The following is a 21,960-nucleotide window of genomic DNA, read 5'->3' as shown; positions in this document are numbered from 1 at the left end:
CGCCTTCTCATCCGAATGTGGTCGACCGTGGGCAGGATCGTATAGCATACCTAACGTAGTATAATAACACAGTAATACTAATGTGGTCCTGGCGAGACTTCCGTCCATGGAATAGACGGTGTGAGAGTCGAGCAGATGGAAAGGCTCCATTGTCGTCAGGAGAAAACGAAGGCCACAATGTCGACTAATAGACATCGGGCCTGATCATGTTGGTAAATGCCTTGAACACCCACTATTGCGTCCGCTAGATGACTACATCCTCAGAACGGCCATACGACGCCGAGGAATCATGTATGCGTAGATAAAGCCACGAGACTGCCGGTCTGGTATTTGCTTCTATCTGCTAACCATGCCCATTATTGCTAGCTCATTTCATTTTCATTCGGTTGAGCTCCGTTCTACTTCATCCCGTCACATCAGCAATCAAAGAAGATCGCCGTGCTGAGCATTTGCTCCAGCACGGTCTTGCCGGGTCGTCTATCCTTCGACACGGCGGCCATGGTTTCGTTGCCCGCCGCCGGCTGCAGGGTGTCGTGGCTTCGTACTCTCTTGCGTCCAGACTCTTTAGACGATGTCCTGGTGTGGTTGACCTTGGCCGGCGTGGAGGGACTTCTGGAGACCTCGTCCTTGAATCCCGACACGACGCCGCTCGAGTCAGAGCTTTGGACTGAGCCGACACCGGGGCTCGAGCCATCTGTTTGTGTGAGAGGCACCTGTAGCGGCTGGTTCGGCACCAACATGACGGTCTGTTCGGCTTTCGCATCAGATGAATGTAGTGGTTCGGGGAAGTGGTTTGATTGTTGCGTCGACAAGTGGTCTTTGCTCTCGTTTTGGTGCCAGAGCTGTTCTCGAATGCGCCGCATGGCATGCATATGCCTACGGAAGCCTGTCTCGATGCCGTCCAGGTTCAACATCTCCGCGGGACGATGAAGGTCTGTATGATGAGGCGAGGTCTGATGACTGGCCCACGACGGCGCCCTGGGACCTTCTGAGCTGGTGTTTGAGAGGCTTGGGCAAAGGGAGGATACCACGTTTCCTCTGAGACTATCGTTGACAACGCTGACTTGATTGAGTGACCTGGTCGCTCCCACAGGACCTTGCGCCGTGCTAGCCGTCCTTCCCTGATCCCATTTCTGGAGAACAGTTCTTGTGACTTCTTGGAGGACCCGGTATTCTTCAGTCTCTGTAGAAACTCGCGCTCGAGCGAGCTCGGCGTGCGTCAGGGATGAGAGGAAGACGTTGAGACTTTCCACAAGCATTGACAACTTCCGCCGAAAGTCTTGGACCGTGACGCCGTCGCAGTTTACATCTTGGTTCGTAAGCCACCGCTTCACCACTGCGCGGTCCCGAGCTGGTGTCGAAAGATAGAGTTTCACGAGGTTGTATAATGGTCGAAGAGCAGCATTCAATGAGTTTAGGATCTTCGAGAATGTCAACGCCCAACGCTTGTGGTCGGGTTGTCGATCGATGAGTAGCGACGTGCTCCCGACGCTGTGTAGGGAATCGAGGCTGATGGCTACTGTCCAGACCTCGAATCGCAGGTTCTCAAAATCTTCCGAGGCCTTCTGCATGCCAGAGAAAGTGTGCCAGGCTAGCTTGCAGGCATCTGCCAGGGCGATATGAGTCTGCGACTCGCTAAATGCAATGGAGGTGGACATTAGTAATGCTTGTCGGGGGAAGGGAAAAGGCATAATCAGTTTACAAACCGTTAGTGACAGTCAAGCAGCTTTTTGAAGGAGCCCGCTGAATCGCGAGGATAGGTGTGAATACAGTCAGAGATCGCTCTTTACTCCACGTCAAGTCCAGCTTCGCAGTTGTCTCAGCCACGTTTGCCTACCCGCAATAGACATGTGGCCGTAGACAGGAAGACAGGAGACAGATTGCCCACGTACTGTAGGCCAGCGATCGTGTTGCCTGTACTGAAGGAAGGCCTCAACACACTGAGACCGGTCGTGCCACGATGTGGCCTGACAAAGGGACAGCATTACGCTCAGCGCTCGATCCGGCAGGAGCGAGAGGCACTTCTTCGACTTGATCCGATAGCCATGAGATCATCCACCCTCAAAGCGCAACGCCTCTGCGAGAATACTACTGTACGGTCAGCGGCAGGATGGTAATCCTCTTGAAATGGTATTTCTCGCTGGCATCAGGGTAATCACAAGTACGGCCCCGGCTGTAATTGAATCCATGGAAGAACACTAGCGGTAAGCATTGATATGACCTGCCGCAAAACAGGTCCACTGTTAAATCTAGGTCCATGATCCATACCGGCTCAAAGAGAAAATCTTCATCATAATAGACTTTAACGGACCGAGGGTGAGTTGACGTTGAGTATTGAATGTCAGGTGTGGACGCCACTAAAGCCCAGAAGGAATCGCCAAGAACTTCAACTTTGGGTCAATGAGGCCTGAAACGCACCTAGGATCTACCCGCAGAGGCCGTCTAGGATCGCCTAAAGAGGCACAGAGGCTGCCCGCCACATACTGTATATCAGCTTACCTAGATACCTACGTACCTAGGTATGGTACCAACAAAACAAGGCCGCGGAGCGGCTCAAGCCAGGCGGGGAGTCGAGACACCGCAGTCGTCGTTGCCCACTGCCAACTTTTACACGGACGCAGTTGCTGAAGCAGAGAATCCTGAGCATCTCAATAATCCAAAGACATTCATGTCAACTGCGCCTCCCTCCATTCATCGTGCCGAAGCACAGCCATGCCAACGCCGACACTCAACAGTGTCGACGCTCGGACCACAACGATCGGGTTTGTTCTCGACAGAAGCGATGCCTCACCTCCGAAGCGTCCGCAAAGTACACTCTCCGACCTTCAAAACAACAGACTTGGCTGTACAATAGTACGTTAGTGCCTTCAGCGAAGCACGCTACAGGTTCTAAAAAGCTATTTGAAGGGCCACTCACTTCGTAGCACAGTGGCCGCTCAGCATGACAAGCACAGGAGTGCATCAAAACTTCTTTACTGGCCTTCGCCCGATCGGTGTACAGTAGTTGGATTCGAGGCTTCTCAGACAAGAGGCTATCTTGGGTCTAAACCCCACATGGAATACCCCGGCACTTGAAAGTTTGTATGATGCTCGGTTATGCTTGGCCAGTTACGTCCACTACGTCCAATTGAGCCTGAAGCGAGCCGGCAACTGGGGTCTGGAGCGGGTCTGATTGTGAAGGATAAACGCCGAGTACCCCAATGGTTCACCCAGCGGAGTCCTGGTGTCCGCAATACCGAACCGCAACAGTATCACACCACCTGCTCTGTCACGCCACGACTTCGGAGTCGACGCGCTGCCGCCAGATTGCAAACCGCAGGCAAGAAACCAGATCAGCCCTGATTTGTCAAGAGGTCAGTGTTGCGGTTTTGCAGCCTCACAGAATAACCCAAGACGGATCGGTACCTGACCAACGGTCCGGGGAGTGGCCCGATACGCCAGCGAGCAAGGCCTTGATGTGGACTGCCAGTCGAAATTGCTTGGAACATTGCCCCGGTAGAATAGATGCGCTCAGCATTCAGCCATGTACAACTGAACTCATACTTGAACAGGCCTAATGCCCGTCCAGCCGCCGTCATAGCCAGGCTTCGAGATGCACTACCTGGGTCCATCAGATCGACGCCTTCTCCTCGGCAACGCATCTTCCAGTCCTGGAGCCACAGCACCGATACGACCATCCTCATTGACTGTTCAGACCCGGCACTTGGCACATGAACTCAGCTCTATCTCCAGGCTGAAGATCGAGAAAGAGGCGTCCAAAACGTCACCTCGACTCCACAAGCTTGTCGCTCATGCTTCAATGTTCGACCATGCGACGAGATTCATCCTAGCTCACATTGATGGCACCAACGCTGAGCTTGACTTACCGGACTCCGTGGCAGTCCAGGGAGTACGGGACGAAAAAGAGCATGGATGTGACCACAAGGCTCGACTTCAGCATCACGACCAGGGTGGCGTGGAGACATCCCAACCTTCCTTCGAGATTAAGAATCAGACGTCGTTCAATGGCTATGCACACCTAAAACCAAAGGAAGGCTGCGCTATAGTTGTCATCGAGGCTATTGCCGACGAAGAAGACAACGACTTTGAAGATACAGGAGAGGAGTCTATTACCGACTCTGATGATGGGGACGACGGCCACTTCGACCGAGAGATCTGCACTGACACTCCCATTAACGGCGACTGGCGCAAAATGCAGTCGGACTGGAATTTCTGGGACGCCAGCTCGAATGTGATTCGTGATCCCCACGATGACGATCTCCTTCTCTGGTCCCAGCAGCCGCGAGTTCTATCTGCCAAGCAAGCTGAGACTCTGTTTTTCGAAGCGTTTGGCTGATTGTCGGATGACGTGCGCTCAACTTCTTCGACCATGACAAAATGCTACACTTCTGTCGTCTATGTCCTGCTCGGAGTCTCTACCCGGACTAGATTCGAATCGGCAATCTGACCACAACGGTCCTGGCCTTACTCGAAGATGTGAGGACCCGGAAAAGGACCGCGACTCTGTGGTACGTTCGTGGCGAAGCCGCGTGGCTGGTCAGAAAAGGGGTCACCACCAACATCGGCATGCGAAAGCAGGCAATGCATTCCTGATTCCGCGACCCAGCATGGACATGCAGGGCCAGTGCACCTACCGAAGTGGCGTCCATATGCGGATTCCTGACTCCTGTGTAGCCCTGTGTGTCGGAGAATCATGTCTTGTTGCTATCGATCACCTACGCAGTAGCGCGCTAGGCCTTCGACAATCTCGTCCTCTGCCGTGAACCAATACGCTTTCTGCGTGACCCTTCCGGTTACCTCACACAGACTGTTCAATGTGGGCGGTGGCGCTGCTTGAATCTAGTAACGGACGGGTTTTTATCGTGCTTACAGCAAGGGCAGTGCTGGTTCCGCCCACGTTTCTTGAATCGATCCATCAGGAGAAGGCTTCTCCAGCTCGTGGCGTAACCTAGCTCAACCATGCGCAGACAGAAGGCAATGACTGCCGAAGCGATAAAAGAGACTCTGTCCGAAGAATCAGCACAAACTCCTCATCCGAACAGCCTGGTAAACTTTGCTTGCTCACAAATTGACGACCATGAACGCCAACATGGCTTTGAGCAGTTTGCAATCCGTCAAGAAATACGCCTTTTGGGCTTGCTTGCCAACGAAACACCTCCTCTGAAATGAAAGGCATGACCTTGTTCCGTCGTGATCCCATAGTCCAATCAAGCTGAACAAAATGTCCGGAATCATCGAGACTGTGGAGAATGGAGCACCGCCGAAGAAGTTGGGAAAGATCAAGAGACCGGCGTGGACAGTGCATGTACAGGCCATAACAACTGTAGCTGTTGCTTTTCGTGGGACATCCGCATCTGCGTTTGAGCGGCCACTGATGACGGCTGCGGTCAAGCCGATTATGCAGATCGACCAGATGGCCTCGACGATGCAGAGGGCAATGAGGCCGAAGCGGAGGAAGGTCTCGTCGGTAGCCCTGGTGAGGTCGAGTTCTCTGGTTCTGAACCTCATTGATAAGCTTTCGTCGAGCTTTCGTCGAACTTTGTTTTGATTGAGAATGCACTTGTTGTTGACCGGTTGCTAAGGTGGTTCGGCGCTCCTTGGTGAATATCGCAAGGAAGGTCATTAATCGCCTCGTCGATTGGGCCCTTGCATGGCGCGTGGTGTCCATCATGCGGACCGCAGGCGAAGGCAGAAAGCGCACACGGACGGTATCCTTGCAAGCTGTTCTTATAATATCGAAGATGGTGTGAGCATATCAGATGAGGTGCTCTATACCGAGTTGGCAGATGCTTTGATCCTCTCCTCTTATTACGCCCGGCGACAAGCATGACTACACAGTGCACGGGCGAGTTGGTCCAGCACCAACGACCTCGCAGCCAGCACTCATTTTCCACCTCCGACGATGCATGTGTCAAATACGCGGAAACGACGGCTGCACATCCCGTCAACGGCTCGGAATTCAAGTCTGAGCTGGAGTCCCAACTCGACTCATTGTCCCAAGATGGCTAGTTGGAGGCACAGCAGCTTCGACTTCGAGCCTCGAAGATATATTTACGTAGCGGACGCCGACATCTCGCGGCCCTTAATATTGTCTAGAGGCAGAGGCATGCCAACTGTCAGTGCTATTCTTGGCATCAGCGTCAGGATTGTAATTCCGCTCGCGGGATCGCTGGGCCATGTATAATTACATACCGTACCCGGCGACGATGTATTTGAGGACATCAGCTTGTAGCTGGGGTGAGAGGCCATCACACGCTCCTCAGCCCGAGGAGGAATTGAAGTGCAACCCAGCAGGCTCTGGCAGGCTCTCGATGAATGGATCAAGCATGGCGAGCGGTGACATTGAAGCACGAGAGGTGGGCACTCTGGCCGCCGAATCAAGAAAGTGGCTCGTACTGAGTAGAAAGAAGTCTAACACGGCAGGAGTGCCTCGAGAGGGTTGCAAACGATAAGCGATATGCGGTTCCCCAGCGATCTCATGGCTGGACGACTGGAAAATTGCTCATCGGAGCTTCGCCTGGAACTCGCCGCAGTTCGGAGGATCTTAGGTAATCGACAGGGCTTTCTTCAGCTTGAGCTTCAGATTTCGGAAGAAGCCATGGCCAAGGTTCCAGCCAGTCAACCGCCACTGGACACCACCGAGTATCAGTCCCAAAGGCAAACAGGTCCAGCCAAGGTCATGGTGCACACGACGCCGATGCAGGTGCATAAATGCATTGCATTAATTTAAGAATGCCCACGTGCAAGACGACCCAAGGTTCCCTGAGGCGAGATCCGCCTTGTCTTTTGTCGTTTGTGGCATGATGGCAGCCGTGTTCAATTTGTGGGAACGGCTTTGCACTGGCACCAGATTGTCTACTTGTAGGTGGCATGTGCCGTTCCTCTCCGCTAACCAGCTGAGCAAGGAACACAATTCACGCGGCGGAAGTCGGCAGGGGTCGGGCTATCAGTCAGTAGCCTTCCTGCTGCGACGGTAAACTTCCAGCGATCTGCGCTGGCCTCAGCCTGGTTGGACAATGGTCCCGGGTACAAGTAAAGGCGGCCCACCAGCACCGATAGACAATCGGCATACCATCATGTCTTCAAGTCAAACCACTATCAAACAACTGTACGCTAAACAACACACTAACGATCCGCCTATACACAGACACCAGCACACAGCAGAGAGCTCGAGACCATGTCATACTCGCAGTCGCGACCACCGTCACAAAATCACCCTTCATACCAACGGACCCCATACGACAACATTCAACCAGTATCGGTATGTACAATAACCTCTGCCTGAGCTTCGCTCCTGATTCAACTTGCTGAAAGCTTTGTCTAGCAGCCTGGCTGGAATAGTTCCGACGACATTGGCCCACCATCATCCGCAGCAGCAGCAGCAGCAGGAGTCTTTGAGAACTACACCCAGTTTCCACGCGATGCTCGGGGCTACAACGATGCCAGCGTCCTGCATGCAGAGGAGCAGATCCCTCAATCGTCAAACTACTCGCAATACCTAGACTTCGGTTCCCTGGATACTGGTCCAACTGCTGCCGGTGGATCCAGCCCGGGCGTAATGTCCCAGCCATTGTTCGGAGCCAATCCAATCGCGACAGTCAACCCTGAACAATATGCCGACATTGCGATCAAAACCGAGCAGATCGAGCCTGGACAACTAATACAACAAGAGGCAAACCAGTCCGTGCCTGCCTACTCACCGAGCATGAACCTGAACCTCAACTTACAAGACAACGGTACCCTCGCACGGATTTGCGGCGACATCCCCACATGCGCACATATCCTCGAAAGCCCCGACCTCGATATGGAAGATCTCAACCTCTGCGAATGGCATCCTTCTTCGACGTTGTCGCCGGTCGAAATGGATAACCAGCTCAATGACCCGCCCCGAAAACCAAATGCCAAGGACGGCACCGGCATCGGCACATCGACGTGGAGCAGCAGCAGTAGTGCAGCCACCACAGCTGCCGCGGTCACTTCCAGCAAGAAACCGCGCAAACGAGGCCGAAAACCCATGGCCGACGACGACGACGAGGCCCAAGCCCGCGCCAAACAAGCCCACTCGATCGTGGAGCGCCGATACCGTGACAACCTTAACGGCAAGATCATGCAGCTGCACCGCACGCTCAGCTCCATCGCGGGAGGCAACCAGAACAGGGAGGCGGACTGTCTCCCTGACGGAGACGAGCTCATACAAAAGCCACAGGACAAACGCACCGGTGGAGGCATAGGCGCACGGGTGCGCAAATCGGACGTCATGACCGATGCGGTGAATTACGTGCATCAGTCTGAGGTGCAGATGCGACATATGGAGAACGAGATCTCGCGCCTGACGGAACGGGTGAGGACGTTGGAGAAGTTGGTCCGGTGCGAGGATTGCGTCGTGTTGAAGGAGATGGTGAGGCGGTCGTTGCAGGCTCAGGGTCGAACGCAGGCGCAAGGACGTGCTCACCAGGGGATGTAGGGTCAGCAGCGTGAGATGATTCGTTGGTTGACCCGAGGATTGATCGGTCTACGCCACGTGGGCTACTGGTTCGAATTTCCGGCTACGTTTGAGGCGTCTGGGATGGAATGGGACGGCAAGGCCACATAATGCGCAGGGAGGAGGTGGGCAGGGCACAAGTGACCTACCAGGCGACCAGCGATATACTTCGGCGGAAGAACTCTCGTATATGGAGTTATGGGTGGGCCATGGATTGGGTATAGATTGGCTATGGATTGGCGATGGGTATGTTCAGGTTGGGCCTGCGCTGTTCTGCTCAGCATCAAGACAAGACTCAAGGGAATGAAACACCTCGGGAAGGGAAAGGGAAAGGGAAAGAGAAAGGGTATGCTTCCTTCAACGGCTCAAACAACCTCTATCGTACCATCTGGTATGATGTGATATGGTGCGGCATTTTATGGTATGGCATAAAACGGCCAAGTGGACACCAGGAAAAGCAAGAGGAAGAAGAAGAGAACGGAAAAGAGAGGGAAAGCACACATACATATGTGCATGGTCATCACTTCGGGCATGGGATTGACAGATGGACAGTCGGACGAACAAAGCGACACGACTCTACATACAGTACCTCTCTGGAAGCTCGGCTCGCACCCGCTCGTGCTTCTCCAGCATTGATGCTTCCAACCTACCTATGTCGGACCACCTCTTCAATGCAAGTTGTCTTTGATCTTCCCCCATTGGTTTTTATATCTCCACAAGCTTCCTGGCCCAGGGTGGCACTGTAGAGTAGAGAGGGGGCATGCGAACGCGGAAAGATATCTAATCAAGTAGTCACATCTCACGACGACGTGTAACATTAAACAGCAGAAACAAGCTTTCTCGTAGGGCGCGACAGAGGTGATATATACTGCCACACGGCGTTGGCATACACCATACACCATACACCATACACCATACACCATAGAGAAGGTGAGTACGTGAGTACGTTTATATGACTTTGCCACGACAAAGTCCAACGAGCGTGCGAATCCCCAACGTCAAACTCAACTTACCTTCCCCAATTACTGTATCTGGCCCATCCATCGCAACTGGTGAACTTGGTGACAACGGAGTTATCCTTCGAAGCCCAAGCCAGGGAACTGAAGGGGTGCGGGCGCGGAGTATGGCCGCCTGGAGTTTCGGGCGGATGACGGACGTATGTAGGAGGACATCGCCCGCGTACTGTACGTACACTGTAGCCACGGCGAGGACATCGCGGTGCCATGCCATGTCATGCCATGCGAGCACGGTACAGTCGCTGGAGCCTCGTCCTGTGCTGCGTCGTGCGGTGCCGTGTTGTGCTGTCCTACATATCTGGATAGCACGCGTTCTCCGCATCTGAAATCATCCTCGGCACTCTCGGCTGGCGGTACTCCGTACGAAGCTGGGTACCAGTACCCCAGAAATTACTCCGTAGGTAAGCATGTACTCGTACGAGTACTGGAGCCGCTACCCCTCAACGTGCAAGTACTGTTAAGAGCCATCAGCCAGTGATGCTCGGCCGATGGGTCGCGGATGTTGGGGTTGAGTGATGGAGCCCGTCCCAGAAAGTTGGAGATTGGTGTTTGGGGGACGGGTTGATACTGTACTCTTGTATACGTCCTATGGCGCGAGCATGTGTCTCAAAAGACGATCAATGATGGACGATAGTCAATCTAGGCTACAATCCAAGGCTAAGCAAGGTCTTAGAGACTGTAAACGAGAAGCTCAACAGGAACCATGTCCCAGAAAATGAAGGACAAAGTTTGCATCGTGACGGGAGGAGGACATGGATTCGGCGAGGCCATGGCTAGGCGGTTCGCCGAAGAAGGTGCCAAAGTGGTGATTGCGGACATCAACCCCAAAGCGGGCCAACGGGTCGAGCAGGACATCAACGCCACGCATGGCCCGAAGACGGCCCTGTTCCAGGAGGCCAATGTGACGAGCAAAGCCTCGTGGGAGAAACTGCTAGAGGTCACGCTGAAGGAGTTTAGCGGCGTCGACGTGCTGGTCAACAATGCAGGGACCACGTACCCCAAAAAGGCGTCGCACACCGTCACCGAAGAAGAGTACGACAAGGTCATCACCGTCAATCAGAAGTCCATCTTTCTCAGCGTGGCCGTGGTTGTGCCTTACTTTCTCGAGAAGAAGGCCGGGACGATCCTCAACGTTAGCTCGGTGGGAGGCATCCGGGTGAAGAACGGGCTGGTATGTAGGACCATGACCCATTCGATGTGATGCCTGATGGTTGACTGACGTTCGCAGGTATGGTACGGCGCGACCAAGGCGTTTGTGAACAAGGTAATGCATGGACGACCCGAACTTCTTGGAGAGTGGCATTAATCGCTTTGACTTGTCTAGATCACAGAGGGCCTCGCATCGGAATATGGCCATTCTGGAATAAGGGTCAATGCCGTCTGTCCTATCCTGGGATATACCGATTTGTGAGCCGGAGTGTGATTGCAGCTGGATCAAAGGTGGCTAATCTTTATTGCAGGGCACAATCATTCATGGGCGTCGACGATACCCCGGAAAACAGGGCTAAATTCGAGGCCTCTTTCCCTCGGGGAGAAGCTTTGAAGCTGAACACTTCGGTCGGGTACGTCGCCAATGCGGCGGTATATCTCTGCTCTGATGATGCTGCATTCGTGTCGGGCATATGCATGCCTGTGGACGGAGCGGCAACCGTGTTCGCCGCTGGAGGTATGTCTGGAGATCCGCCTTTAAACCACAAAGCTGATGATTTTTCCAGTTGGCAAGTAACCTCGAGACTGTGAGCGTCAGGACCGGCGCGTTGGGCCATTCGAGCCGCCGAGGGAAATGTGCAAGATATAACATGGAAAGGCATTGTCAGCGCAGTTGATGAGCTAGATTCAAGGACTGGTGCAGAAAATGCTTGATGAAGTCGCGGCATTGGACAAGCGGAGTAGAAGTTTCTCGTCATCTCAAAGGCCTTCTCCGAGTAGTTCGCAAATGAGGCACCCTCGGGAGCCCCCTGAATCTCATATGACGTGGACCGGAACCTTTTGTGTGGTGATTTCTACCGGCTATTCCTTTCATGTTCACAACTGCTTCTGCTTGACCGGCCGCCATTAGATCGAGTGATTCCACACAATCATCGTGTAAGCCAACGCGACAGCCAGGTATCAAGTGCGAGTCGCATCCGGTCAATACCACCCAAGACATCATCCCACGATTGCATGGGGAGCCGATTCTTGATACCGCCAAGTCCGTGCTCTTGAATATAGGCCGGTATCAAACCTGGGTCAACATCTTGCAGGTTTGACGCCACCGAATTCGTGAATATCACCTGCGCAATGGCCGTAAACGCCGCAGGACCCATACACTGCCCGACCAAGATGACCCCGATTCAAACGTTCGTCATTGAGTTGGTGCGTGTGGTGAAGATGCAGCCCGCATCGGCACTCCGACTTTTGATCACGCGGAATGGGAGGGCCGCGTAGTCTCGACAATGGTGATGTTTGAAGAGCACGGCGGAGAGCAGCACGGCAAACACAACGGATAGTCCAACGACCTTCCCATCTGACCAAGGCTATTTCATCCTGCCCAAGATAGCGCGCCTAAGAGCGCCGTGGCGCTGGGGATGAGCAAGCAGTTGCCGACGAATCGAGCCCTCTGAATTTGCGACTCATTATATGGGGGTCAACGATCATCTGTGCGGGTTCTTAGGTCTGGAAAGAGGAGAAGAATCGTCGCTGGCGACGCAACACCAATCGGAATGTTGATCCTTCGAAGAACTAGCTACAAGTCTGCGTCAAGCTTCGTACGTAACCTACCTTGATCATGTCCCGTCACGAGAAGGGCGCTCCAGAAACCCCATGTCCAGCCCCACGACTGTGGCAACGCGCACCGCCTACTATAGCGCCGCAGTGATATCGGCTCTGTGCCCTAATTGGACCTGACGTTATGATGCTCACTCGTTCCTCCCGAGGTCGCCGTAAGTGGTGGTTCAACCGGTCATGCTGTGGCTTCGCTGAGTCTGCACCTCGGAGAAGACGGTACTCGATTCGTGCTGGCGACGTAGGACCTCAGTCATCGCTGTAGTCGCCATCGAAAACAGACTGCCAGTGATGCGAATTAGACAAGAGGAGACGAGGATTGTGGTACCGTGTATGTAGAATGGGACGAATCCCAGTACCATCGAGGATGCGCGGGACGAACTTCTCGAGCGCTGGCTTGCAATCGAAAGATAAACTTGAACCGGTGTACTGACACAACATCGGCCATCAGATATTATACTTGATACCAGGTACTGTTGGGCACGAGCGGAACGCTCCGTTCAGTTGGTTCAAAAGTAGCAACATATGGGCATTCCCTCCCTTGACTGGACGGGCGACAGAGGTGTCTCATCACGTAACGAGCCAGATGGGAGTAGGAGTATGATCACGGAGTACTCGTAGTCGATACCGGTCCTGCGACCTCGGGATCAATGATGCTGTACTGTACCTATGCAAGTAAGTGGTAAAAATCGACAGTGATGGAGCATATCTAGTATGCCGCTGGACCCGAACCCGCTCTGAAACCAGCATAAGCTCGATTGTACCGTTAATGCTTGTTCCATTGAATGAGGGTTGGAATCCATTCACATCCAAGTGGGCGAAAAACACTCCAAGCTTTAGACAAACTTGCCAAGACGCGTAGTACCGGACTAACAACTCGCCGTGGCACGTGCAGCTCGACTTAAGTACTACTCCGTAATGAGGCGCGACTTGACTTCGAGCTCACAGTGTCTTATTTACTCGACTGTGTATACTCAGACCGAAAAAGAGACAGCAATTACTGCACGGAATATGTAACATCTATGATGCAATTTACCACTTTATGCTGTTGCCAAAAACCAGGGTATCATCGACCACCACCAACCAACCAGATATGCCGAAACGAAAAGAATAGCAAAACCCTCGCGTAAAGTGAGATGTGCCTTTGAAGGCAGCAGGGCGGGGAACAGGGTCATTACTTCTCTAAAGCGATGTGGTGCTTAGGAGAGGCCATGCATCGAACGACTGTTTTGCATATTGTGTACGGAGTACGGAGTAGCACATTAAATATTTTGTTGCACCTGAGCACAGCCACGTGGTTACCCAATCTCAATGGTAATTGACATGTAACTTTCGCCTTTTCTTTCCAGCTCCCCGAAGTAGTCCGGCTGACTGTTACGTGTTGAGAGGTCATGAAATGACGTCCCGAGCACCACCCAGCAAATCCAGTCTGGGATCCAGCAAGTTACTACCCGCCTTTCTCATCTGCCTTTCTCACGCATTAAGCCCTTTATGCGGTAGGAGGGTATTGCATTGGCGGCAGACCGTACGAGTAGGCGGTGTAGATGCCGATAGGGCACTCGTCCTGGTCCTGGAAAAACCAGAAGTTGGTGTCGTTGGTGCTGGTCATGCCAGCGACGCAAGTGCCGGCGCCGACAAAGCAAGGACCGACGTCGATGGTATACGCGTTGCCCGGTTCCATGTGAATGGGTGGGAAAGGCGGGAATGGGCCTGGAGCTGGCTGGTTGTTCCATGTGGTCTCTGGTCCCGGGCAGCTTCCTGGGTTGTAACCGGTGAAGAAGAACGAGCCACCGCCCTCGTACTCGAAGTTGGACGTCTTCAGTTGTGATTTTGCTGGGAAGATGAATTCCAACGTGCAGTTGGCGTCGGCTCTATCCGCCGGGACGTCGAAGCTGAAGATGGAGGCAATGTCATTAGGTGTGAAGACGCCGTTGTATTGCGGTCCAAAGGCCTTGTCTGGTTGGGATTTCGAGATCTGGGTGATGTAGTGGGGGAACTCGAATTGACCGGCCTCGAGCTCTGCAGGGCAGCCTTCGCGAGGCGCAAGAGCGCGTTTGCGCAAGACCTCACCGGGGTAGGCGGCGGCGAGGCCGGCCAAGGCGGTAATGATGGCGACCGACTTCATCTTCTTGTCGTGATGTACGGTCGGGAGTGATATTATGAGGACGGTGTACGTAGTAAAGATTGCGCAACAAGATGCTCAAGCGAGTGACGGTAGCGAGTGACGGATAGTAGAGGAGAGGAAGAGGTGAGCTGGAGTCAAGAGAGCGCGCCCATATCAATAGCAGTTATACAAGGAGTGGGTACCTCTATCGGAAGGAGATTGCCCATGGAGTCCAATAGCCGAATAGCCATGCGAGACGTCTGTTAGCGACCCAGGCAAGGCAAGCTCTCGCGACGCTCGAAAGCTTCTTCGTCCATTGATCGTCAGGCTGTGGGGAGGAGTGCTGCAGCGTGGAAGCTCGAGCAACTTTTTCACAGCACGTCACCTGGGTGAGACAAGCCGCAGGCCAGATTGCCTGATTTGCCTGGTCTGGGATCGGCTTGTTCGTGAGGCGCGAAACAGGTGTGGTGTCAGTTAACGGTGTGGGTAGTTCGAGAGTCGCGTCTCCCCCTAGCTTCCTAGCTGGGGCAAGGGTGGAGCTTGGGCGGCTTGGATAGAGCTTGAGTAGAGCTTAAGGGGCGACGCTCATCTCGAAAGGGCAGCAGAACCTCCTCTGACTGGACATCTCGTAAGGCGTGCCCGATGTTCATTCGCAGACACTCGGGTACCTCGTATCTTAGCCTGTTGGGCTCCACGGGTACTGCAGTACAGTAGAGCCGCTAGGCCAGAGTGCTGGTAAAGGCTGCTTCGACTGACAAAAATAGAATGACTTGTTGTCAGGACAAACATCGTCAAGGCGCAGGGCAACTGTGTGCCAACATTTTTGGAAGCGTTTGATCCGTCGTTTGCTGAGGCGCGTGTACCGGGTACTCTGTGAGGCAGAAATTGAAAAGGATGGCTGTCACAGGCCATCGCCAGTTTGTCGGAACGGCAAATTGCAGGTCCAGTGGTAGGCGCAGGGGAGCTACCTCAAGTGGCAGGGGTCTGCTTTTCTGGCCTCGAGCCAAGCTCCACAAGAGATCGTCGTGGCGTGATTGGGTTCTGACGGACAAGTCTAACTACGCCACTCCCAGGTACAAGCACCAACAAGTGGTGCAAGCACTGGCTGTGCTTCGCTAACAAACAAAGCCTACACAGTACGTACGGAAAAGTCGGCAAGTCGCATGGAGCAAACACCTGCCGGGAGTGCTGCCTGACGGTGAGTTACAGTATGGAGAGCAATTTTGAAGGTGTGCAATAAAGGGTTTCATGCCATCTTGGGTGTTTGTGTATCCCATATGCCAACCGTGACTTCGGAAATATGTCTATCTCGATCGAATCGAAGACAGAGCTTAGAGGCTGCAGACAATGCTCGTGGGGAAATATAGCCCCCACCTCCTTCAGCGCATTGTTGGCAAGAAGAAAATCTGGTGCGATCGATGGGAAGAGCTGAACTTCAGGCAGGAAAGACTTGACTCATGGCAATCGAGACGAGCCGTGAGGCTGTCTCTGACCATGTCGAGTGTTCGCGAAAGTCGGATCTCTTGATGTAACCTTCCCTCCCACCGTCTCCTACGTGGCATGAATATCTTGGTCCTCATTACCCCTAACGGCGCGCCGTACAAGCCGACATGCCATCTAATGCTTCTTTGCTTCATGCGCGGGTAGTCCGCCCTTGCCGTCTAGACATTAGTTTCTCGCTCAAAACAACAGACACAATTAGAAACAAGGGCTACCCGCACGCAAGTCGGTCTTTTGTGACTTCGGCCCATCAGCCTTGCGCCGACGCCTGTACAGGCTGCTTTCAGCCCTCAGCCAGCGCCAACAGGTCCACATCACACTGTACACCCCAGCGGTCCGCAAAGCCCTCACACACTTCTTGACATGTCCGCGCCGCCTGCCGAGTGCGACACCTTCGATCCCAGTCGCCCGCTTGTATCAAAAGTATACTGTTCTCCACCAGCTCTTCCTCCAGGACCATGTCATCGACCATGTCGCGGACTGACTTGAGCTTTCTCGTGGCGGCCGAGGAGGCCAGGCGCGACTCCTGAAGTAGATCCGTAAGAGAGCGAAGGGTATGCGTGAGTTCATCCGTCTGAGACGCGAAAATCTGCAGCGATAATAGCGGGTTCTGAGGTCGCAGGAAGGGTAAGGCCGCGGCCAGCTCGTTGATGTCGTCAAGGAGTAAGTCAATTAGATCTTCCGGTAGCTGCCATAGCGAGCCACCGTACATGAGGGAATGCGACTGCGTAAACAGGTCTCGTGTCTTGTGTGTCCTGTGCGTTGCCAGTGACGTGTATGCCGTACTCAAGCGAGTGACACCGTACTCTATATTCGCCTGTGGCCCAAGATCCTTCAAGCCCGATATCACGCGGCGCACCGTTCCTCCGCCCTCGCTGACAGCGTCTTCGGGGTTAACGCACATGCGCGTCAGGTTCTCAATGTCGCGGAGTCGTTTTCGCAGCATCGGCGACAGTGTCTCGTCCTCTTGTTCGGCCTCCGATTCCGGACCGTAATCTGAACCATCGTAAGCGGACTCGTGTCTCTGATGTGCCCCCGGCTTTTTGGGCTCTGGTGGTTGCGAATCCCTGCGGTTCAGCGGCACATTTGCTGTCGGGGACAGTCCATTGATTTGGTCCCGTGGGCTCTGCGAGACCATGCCAAAGCCGAGATCATGCATAGGGCTCTGGTTATCGCGCATCATAGACGAGTCTTGTGCTACGTCACCCTCCCGAAGTCCCTCGAGGAAGATGGACTGCCCTTCCTCTTCATCCACCTCGTCGTCCCACGCTTGTTCTAGCTCGTCGGCTAAGTTCCCCATGCCGTTGTCGCGCAGCTGTTCTATACTTCTGTTACTGTGTATGCTGTTCCGGCTCAGCCTGCGCGACTGTGTGAAGGAGGGCGGTCTAGAGGATTTCGACGACATCGGGCGCGGTGTCACCGGAGATCGTGGCTGGTACGAGGTCTGCGATGTCCGCGACGACCGTCGGGAGTAGCTTGTGCCATTTGTCGTACCGCTGGTATACGGGCTCGGCGATGTGAAGTCTTGCGATACATCTACATTGGACAGTCGAAGTGACCTGCGCTTACGTGAAGGTGTTGTCGGCGAGGCTGGTGGAGAGGGAACTGTCATTGTTCTGGCGCACGCGGCGTTGAGCCGAATATGGAGGATGGTTGCTGCTAATCAAAAATTCCGCTATTATAGAGGAGAAAGCATGTCGCGGGACGCTCATCTATCTGTAAACGAGTTTTTGGACGGTAGAGATCTACAGTACATAAGTGAAGCTGTTACTGTTCTGGTCGCCAGGTGATTTGCGTAACGGCGCGTTTCGTCGGAGTCGCAGGTGCATCATTTGCTCCCCCCACAATCAAACTCACTCCATCAGCTTCATGTTTATCCCGAGGCTTGACCTCTTCTTCAGACCACTGTCCGTACTGCGGAAGATGATGCGCGATGCCAACTATAAGACGGGTCCAGCCATCGGACTTGTTCCATCTGAACCTATGCAATTTGGACCCATATACGGAAAATTATGACTTGAATTTCTACCTCACGTACCTGATGAGATGGCCATCTCTCTTCCAGTGCATTGAAGAACACGGCCAAATTGTGGGCTACATCATTGGCAAAGTCGAAGAGTCGCCCAGTCACCTACTGTAAGTGAACAGCCAGCCGTTCCGATAAACCGTGGGGCGAGCAATCCTGAATGTAAGGAAATTTTCTTGTAGGAACACGGAGCATTACTTGCCTTGGCATGGCCACGTCACGGCCTTGTCCATAGCGCCGCAATACCGTCGACTAGGATATGGCAAGCTATTGACGGAATCTCTGGAGAAGGCATGTAACCAACAGAACGCCTGGTTTGTTGATCTCTTCGTGAGAAAGAGCAACAAGAATGCCATCACAATGTATGAGAGCATGGGGTACTCGACTTTTCGGACTGTAGTTAAGTACTATTCCGACGATCCAACTGGTATCTCAAAGAACGGAGAGGATGCGCTGGATATGAGAAAGCCACTGGATCGGGATGTCGACCGGAAGCATGTTAGAGAGCGCGGGGAGGATTTCAAGGTCGATCCGGAGGATGTCTTCTAACCCGTCAAGGAAGAAGCGACCTTCGCACTTAGCTTGATGTCAAATGCAAGGTACAGCAGAGACTCTTGCTCGGACAGGAGGACCAAGCGAGATCTGAGGAAAGGTGAAGAGGTTGCCTTGGTCTTTTGATGGCCTGTCATAGTAGCACTGAATGTGGGAGCTCACAACAGCAGCAGATGGTCGTGTTGGATTACTGGGATCGACCCTTGACGCGCGTCTCACCACGTCGAATCTCAGAGGCCTCAAATACCAAAGTGCTAAAAATCGAAGAGCACTGCAGCGAACACGACTCACGGAAGACCTTCACAACGCTAGACTCGTATGGCTGAGCCAAGGACTTTACGTCTACAACATGATTTATTGAAGTTCGTCAAAGGGTTTTCGACTGTAAGCCGTACTACCACAGGACCCCAGCACCGACGATTTGGCGCTCTCCTGCTTACGGCGTCTGATCCTTTCCTGGCATCGAGCCAGGATTCTTCTCCATGTCGTTCGGCCCAAAGGACATCGGCAACAACTCCCCGATCGTCATCTTTACAGGCTTTCCCTCTAAACCTTCCTTGCCGTACATGTAAATCGGCAACTCCCTCGAGCTTGCAAACTCATTAATGAATTGCCGACACATACCACACGGACTTGCTGGCGGGCTTATATCTGTGGCCACAGCGAGAGCGCGGAGAACGGGCATTTCGGGACGAGCAACGCTTGCGATTATGGGCGCGATGGCGCATCGTTCTGCACAGATGCCCACGGGTGTCGCAGCGACTTCGACGTTGGCACCGGTGTGGTAAGTCCCATTCGTGAGGAGAACAGAAGCCCCAACCCTAAAATTAGAGTATGGACCTGTATTCAAAGGGAGATATCAGCAGAGTTTCTCGAACAGACCTATTGGGGGACATGAGCGCTTGAGAACGATGGATAGTCCCTGAAATGCATACGTGCAGAAACCCATTCCCGTGCTTGGAAGGCAGGACGTTCTCTCGTTCAGTTCTGCATAGAGCCTCGCTGGACCCTTCCCATGTCACCGGGCATTTTGAAGGGACTTACAGTATGCTTTCGATTTGGCCTCGATCGCCAGCGTGGCAAGTTTGGCCACTTCCTTATCTGATAAGGGTACTAGTGCCTTTCCTGCCATACCGAGATTTCTAGCTGTTCCGCGGGTTGGTATTCGGTCAAGGGCTGGGTCAATCGCGGTTGATTTGGTGTTTTACAAGAATTGTACGTCGGAGGAAAAGAGTAGGGGGTGGAGGTTCAGTGGTCGAGATCCACAGCCTTGCCAAGAAACCCACAGCCTTGTGGGACGGGCGTCGCCTCCCAGCACCAACCCAGCACCACCTCTGCACCACCCCCGGAGTGCTATGTATCAATTCTTGCAATCGCTCGCCCGCCTCGAGATTGGTCCACTGTTTAGCTAAAGCCCAGAGTTGACCGCGAAAGCGGCTTCCGTCAAGCTGTCCTCCTTGCCGGCTCGATCAGTGGGAGCAACTCTGTTGTTGGCATGAAAATGATGTCGCTCATGCATTCCCTGATATACACGAAACTGTTCCACGGATTCTCCCACGTGTCAACAACGTATGTCGGAAGATCGAGGGAAGTCCAACCAACAACTCCCCGTAATCGCGCCTGTAATGCTAGCGTCGTCTTACCAAATCTATTTGGGTCCGAACCGTCCATTCTGTACTTGCTGACGAGGAGGTCAAGGAGCATCTTCTTTTCGTCTTCTTCTGGCTTATATACCACCCCTCCAGCATCAAAGGCCTTGCGTGGAGCATCAGTGGGCGCATCGACACCCGGAGCTACCACAGCGGTCACGAGATTGTACTCGGAAATCAAAGGGCCCATGGCCTTCTGAACTCGATAGTCCTGGTCGGGGGTTGTTGTTCCGTTTGTGTCGGCCCCAAATACGTCTCCACCAGTGTCCACAATAATCACTGTCTCGATCGGACGTTCAGCCTGACGAAGGACAGCCCCGAATTGTACTGTGAGATCCGCTTGGTCATGCTGAGATATCTGCGCCTTCGACTCGCCTTGATCCAGCACCATGAATATCTGACGATGGAATGGCAGAGGGATAGCTTCGAGGTCGCGTCCTTCTGCAGTAGTATATTCGCCGACTCGAAAAGTACCTGCTACAGTCCGCCCCTGGGCTTGAACCGTGCCACCATGGTTGTAGACCTCACGCTTGATTCCCAGCTTTGAGCCTTTCTTTCCCTGCGAACCTGTGGTCCACGTCCTCGTAGAAATGAGCAGGTTCATTTCCTTGTGTTGACCTCGCAGTAGGTGACCGATCAAACTGGCGCTGATAATGTCAGAGCCTCCACCACCACCGATTCCAGCATATTCATGGCTCCTCGACAGTTCCCCTGGGAGAACATCGGCAAGGGAATGCAGCCGCGGAAGGTTATCAAATGTCATAGGTGGAAGTCGGTGCCATCTAGCTGTCAAGAGCGAGGTATCCTTCGAAGTGGCTTCCAAAATGATCTGGTCATGAACAGCTTCCTCGAGCTGCCGTATCTGATCAGCTAGCTCACGGAGATCGACACAGGGGTTGCGCCGAAAGACGTCGTGGTCACATTCGCCCCTGCGACCTGTTGCAAGCGCTCGACATAACGTTGCGTGACATTCGTCATACACTCGGGCCAAGGTGAAGAGAGCAACAGTTGCTGACAACAGTCCTAATACCTTCAAGAGGTGCTCTTCCCCCAAGAGCTCGCAGAGAGGGCGGTCTGGGCTGGGATGGATGGAATTGACATATTGGCGTCGCAGCACTGTGCGGACGTTTCGATGGCCGGTACGATACGCTCGCTCGACCTCTTCCCCCTCATGTCGAAGACGGGCACTGAGGCTGCTTATCAGGGCGTCGTCGACATTATCGGCATCTTGTAGCATGGCCGCTCATTTGACCAATCCGAGATCAGTAGACTCCCAAAACGGTGGGTTAGAGAAGGACTTCGGATGCTGGTGGCTTCGTCAACGTAATGTGGTGTTTTAGTATGGGGAACGACCGGAAGAGAATATCAAACCCGCTCGAAACACGATGCCTGCAGGTGACAGTGATCTGCTGTGCTAAGCCCCAGCCGACCGAGATGACTGCTTCACGCGTTTGAAGACAAAAGATCACTACACCCCGAAACAGGTAGACCAGGCTCTCGGGATAGCGCCGTGATTTGCTGAGTGACTTGCATAACAAAGTCCCTCGCAGGGTCCTTTGGTCAAGCCCGGGATTTAGGTCTGACCGGAACAGTGGTGCCGCCCACAGACGCTTCACAACAGGCAGCCGAGCCCAACCGCAGCTCAAAGTAAATTCAAGTGCGTGAGAGGTGCGCGGAAAGAGAGCCTACTATAGAGAGAGGACCAGTTCTCGCAGAGCATTCCGTAAGCCGACGCTACTGTGGGCTGATAGGACGAAGGATGATATTCTGACGCTGGTGTTGCGAGCACCGAAGTATTTGCTGGTCAGACTGAGCATATTTCCGTGCGAAGATCACGAGGAACGCTTTACCTTATGGGGACTAGGAGC

General features: G+C 53.6%; 10 protein-coding genes across 10 annotated transcripts; 4 read left to right on the top strand and 6 right to left on the bottom strand.

Annotated features, from left to right (window-relative positions):
- Positions 1-416: 416 nt before the first annotated feature.
- A1O7_07039 (uncharacterized protein) lies at positions 417-1,658 on the bottom strand (the record flags this gene model as incomplete). Its single annotated transcript, XM_007761039.1, has 1 exon — positions 417-1,658. One exon carries the CDS (start codon positions 1,656-1,658, stop codon positions 417-419), a length of 1,242 nt encoding a protein of 413 aa, XP_007759229.1.
- Positions 1,659-3,592: 1,934 nt separating this feature from the next.
- Positions 3,593-4,336, top strand: A1O7_07038 (uncharacterized protein; the record flags this gene model as incomplete). The annotated part of the gene is made up of 1 exon (XM_007761038.1): positions 3,593-4,336. One exon carries the CDS (start codon positions 3,593-3,595, stop codon positions 4,334-4,336), a length of 744 nt encoding a protein of 247 aa, XP_007759228.1.
- A 517-nt stretch (positions 4,337-4,853) lies between these two features.
- On the bottom strand, positions 4,854-5,514 carry A1O7_07037 (uncharacterized protein). The gene is made up of 2 exons (XM_007761037.1): positions 5,066-5,514; positions 4,854-5,004 (listed from the first exon to the last, which is right to left on the bottom strand). Exons 1-2 carry the CDS (start codon positions 5,303-5,305, stop codon positions 4,954-4,956), a joined length of 291 nt encoding a protein of 96 aa, XP_007759227.1. The 5' UTR covers positions 5,306-5,514; the 3' UTR covers positions 4,854-4,953.
- A 1,663-nt stretch (positions 5,515-7,177) lies between these two features.
- Positions 7,178-8,464, top strand: A1O7_07036 (uncharacterized protein; the record flags this gene model as incomplete). The annotated part of the gene is made up of 2 exons (XM_007761036.1): positions 7,178-7,261; positions 7,325-8,464. 2 exons carry the CDS (start codon positions 7,178-7,180, stop codon positions 8,462-8,464), a joined length of 1,224 nt encoding a protein of 407 aa, XP_007759226.1.
- Positions 8,465-10,201: 1,737 nt separating this feature from the next.
- A1O7_07035 (uncharacterized protein) lies at positions 10,202-11,224 on the top strand (the record flags this gene model as incomplete). Its single annotated transcript, XM_007761035.1, has 5 exons — positions 10,202-10,669; positions 10,727-10,762; positions 10,823-10,905; positions 10,959-11,164; positions 11,214-11,224. The coding sequence occupies 5 exons, from the start codon at positions 10,202-10,204 to the stop codon at positions 11,222-11,224; spliced, it is 804 nt and encodes a 267-aa protein (XP_007759225.1).
- Positions 11,225-13,750: 2,526 nt separating this feature from the next.
- On the bottom strand, positions 13,751-14,386 carry A1O7_07034 (uncharacterized protein; the record flags this gene model as incomplete). The annotated part of the gene is made up of 1 exon (XM_007761034.1): positions 13,751-14,386. The coding sequence occupies one exon, from the start codon at positions 14,384-14,386 to the stop codon at positions 13,751-13,753; it is 636 nt and encodes a 211-aa protein (XP_007759224.1).
- A 1,762-nt stretch (positions 14,387-16,148) lies between these two features.
- A1O7_07033 (uncharacterized protein) lies at positions 16,149-17,270 on the bottom strand (the record flags this gene model as incomplete). The annotated part of the gene is made up of 1 exon (XM_007761033.1): positions 16,149-17,270. The coding sequence occupies one exon, from the start codon at positions 17,268-17,270 to the stop codon at positions 16,149-16,151; it is 1,122 nt and encodes a 373-aa protein (XP_007759223.1).
- A 528-nt stretch (positions 17,271-17,798) lies between these two features.
- On the top strand, positions 17,799-18,440 carry A1O7_07032 (acetyltransferase; the record flags this gene model as incomplete). The annotated part of the gene is made up of 2 exons (XM_007761032.1): positions 17,799-18,001; positions 18,074-18,440. 2 exons carry the CDS (start codon positions 17,799-17,801, stop codon positions 18,438-18,440), a joined length of 570 nt encoding a protein of 189 aa, XP_007759222.1.
- A 439-nt stretch (positions 18,441-18,879) lies between these two features.
- A1O7_07031 (cytidine deaminase) lies at positions 18,880-19,575 on the bottom strand (the record flags this gene model as incomplete). Its single annotated transcript, XM_007761031.1, has 2 exons — positions 18,880-19,283; positions 19,488-19,575. The coding sequence occupies 2 exons, from the start codon at positions 19,573-19,575 to the stop codon at positions 18,880-18,882; spliced, it is 492 nt and encodes a 163-aa protein (XP_007759221.1).
- A 311-nt stretch (positions 19,576-19,886) lies between these two features.
- On the bottom strand, positions 19,887-20,855 carry A1O7_07030 (uncharacterized protein; the record flags this gene model as incomplete). The annotated part of the gene is made up of 1 exon (XM_007761030.1): positions 19,887-20,855. One exon carries the CDS (start codon positions 20,853-20,855, stop codon positions 19,887-19,889), a length of 969 nt encoding a protein of 322 aa, XP_007759220.1.
- Positions 20,856-21,960: the final 1,105 nt, after the last annotated feature.

The sequence above is a fragment of the Cladophialophora yegresii genome (genome assembly GCF_000585515.1).
Source record: "Cladophialophora yegresii CBS 114405 chromosome Unknown aczIN-supercont1.5, whole genome shotgun sequence".
NCBI lineage: Eukaryota > Fungi > Ascomycota > Eurotiomycetes > Chaetothyriales > Herpotrichiellaceae > Cladophialophora > Cladophialophora yegresii.
This window is presented reverse-complemented; position numbering and strand designations above follow the sequence as displayed.

What these genes read in the sequence shown, in the direction of transcription:
- A1O7_07037 (XM_007761037.1), bottom strand. Translation starts at nt 5,305, where the DNA reads ATGCACTGTCCACGCCGGTCTCTTGATCTTTCCCAACTTCTTCGGCGG. An exon ending in GCGTTCATGGTCGTCAATTT is followed by an intron (nt 5,005 to 5,065) that starts GTGAGCAAGCAA and finishes TTCTTCGGACAG; the next exon opens with AGTCTCTTTTATCGCTTCGG.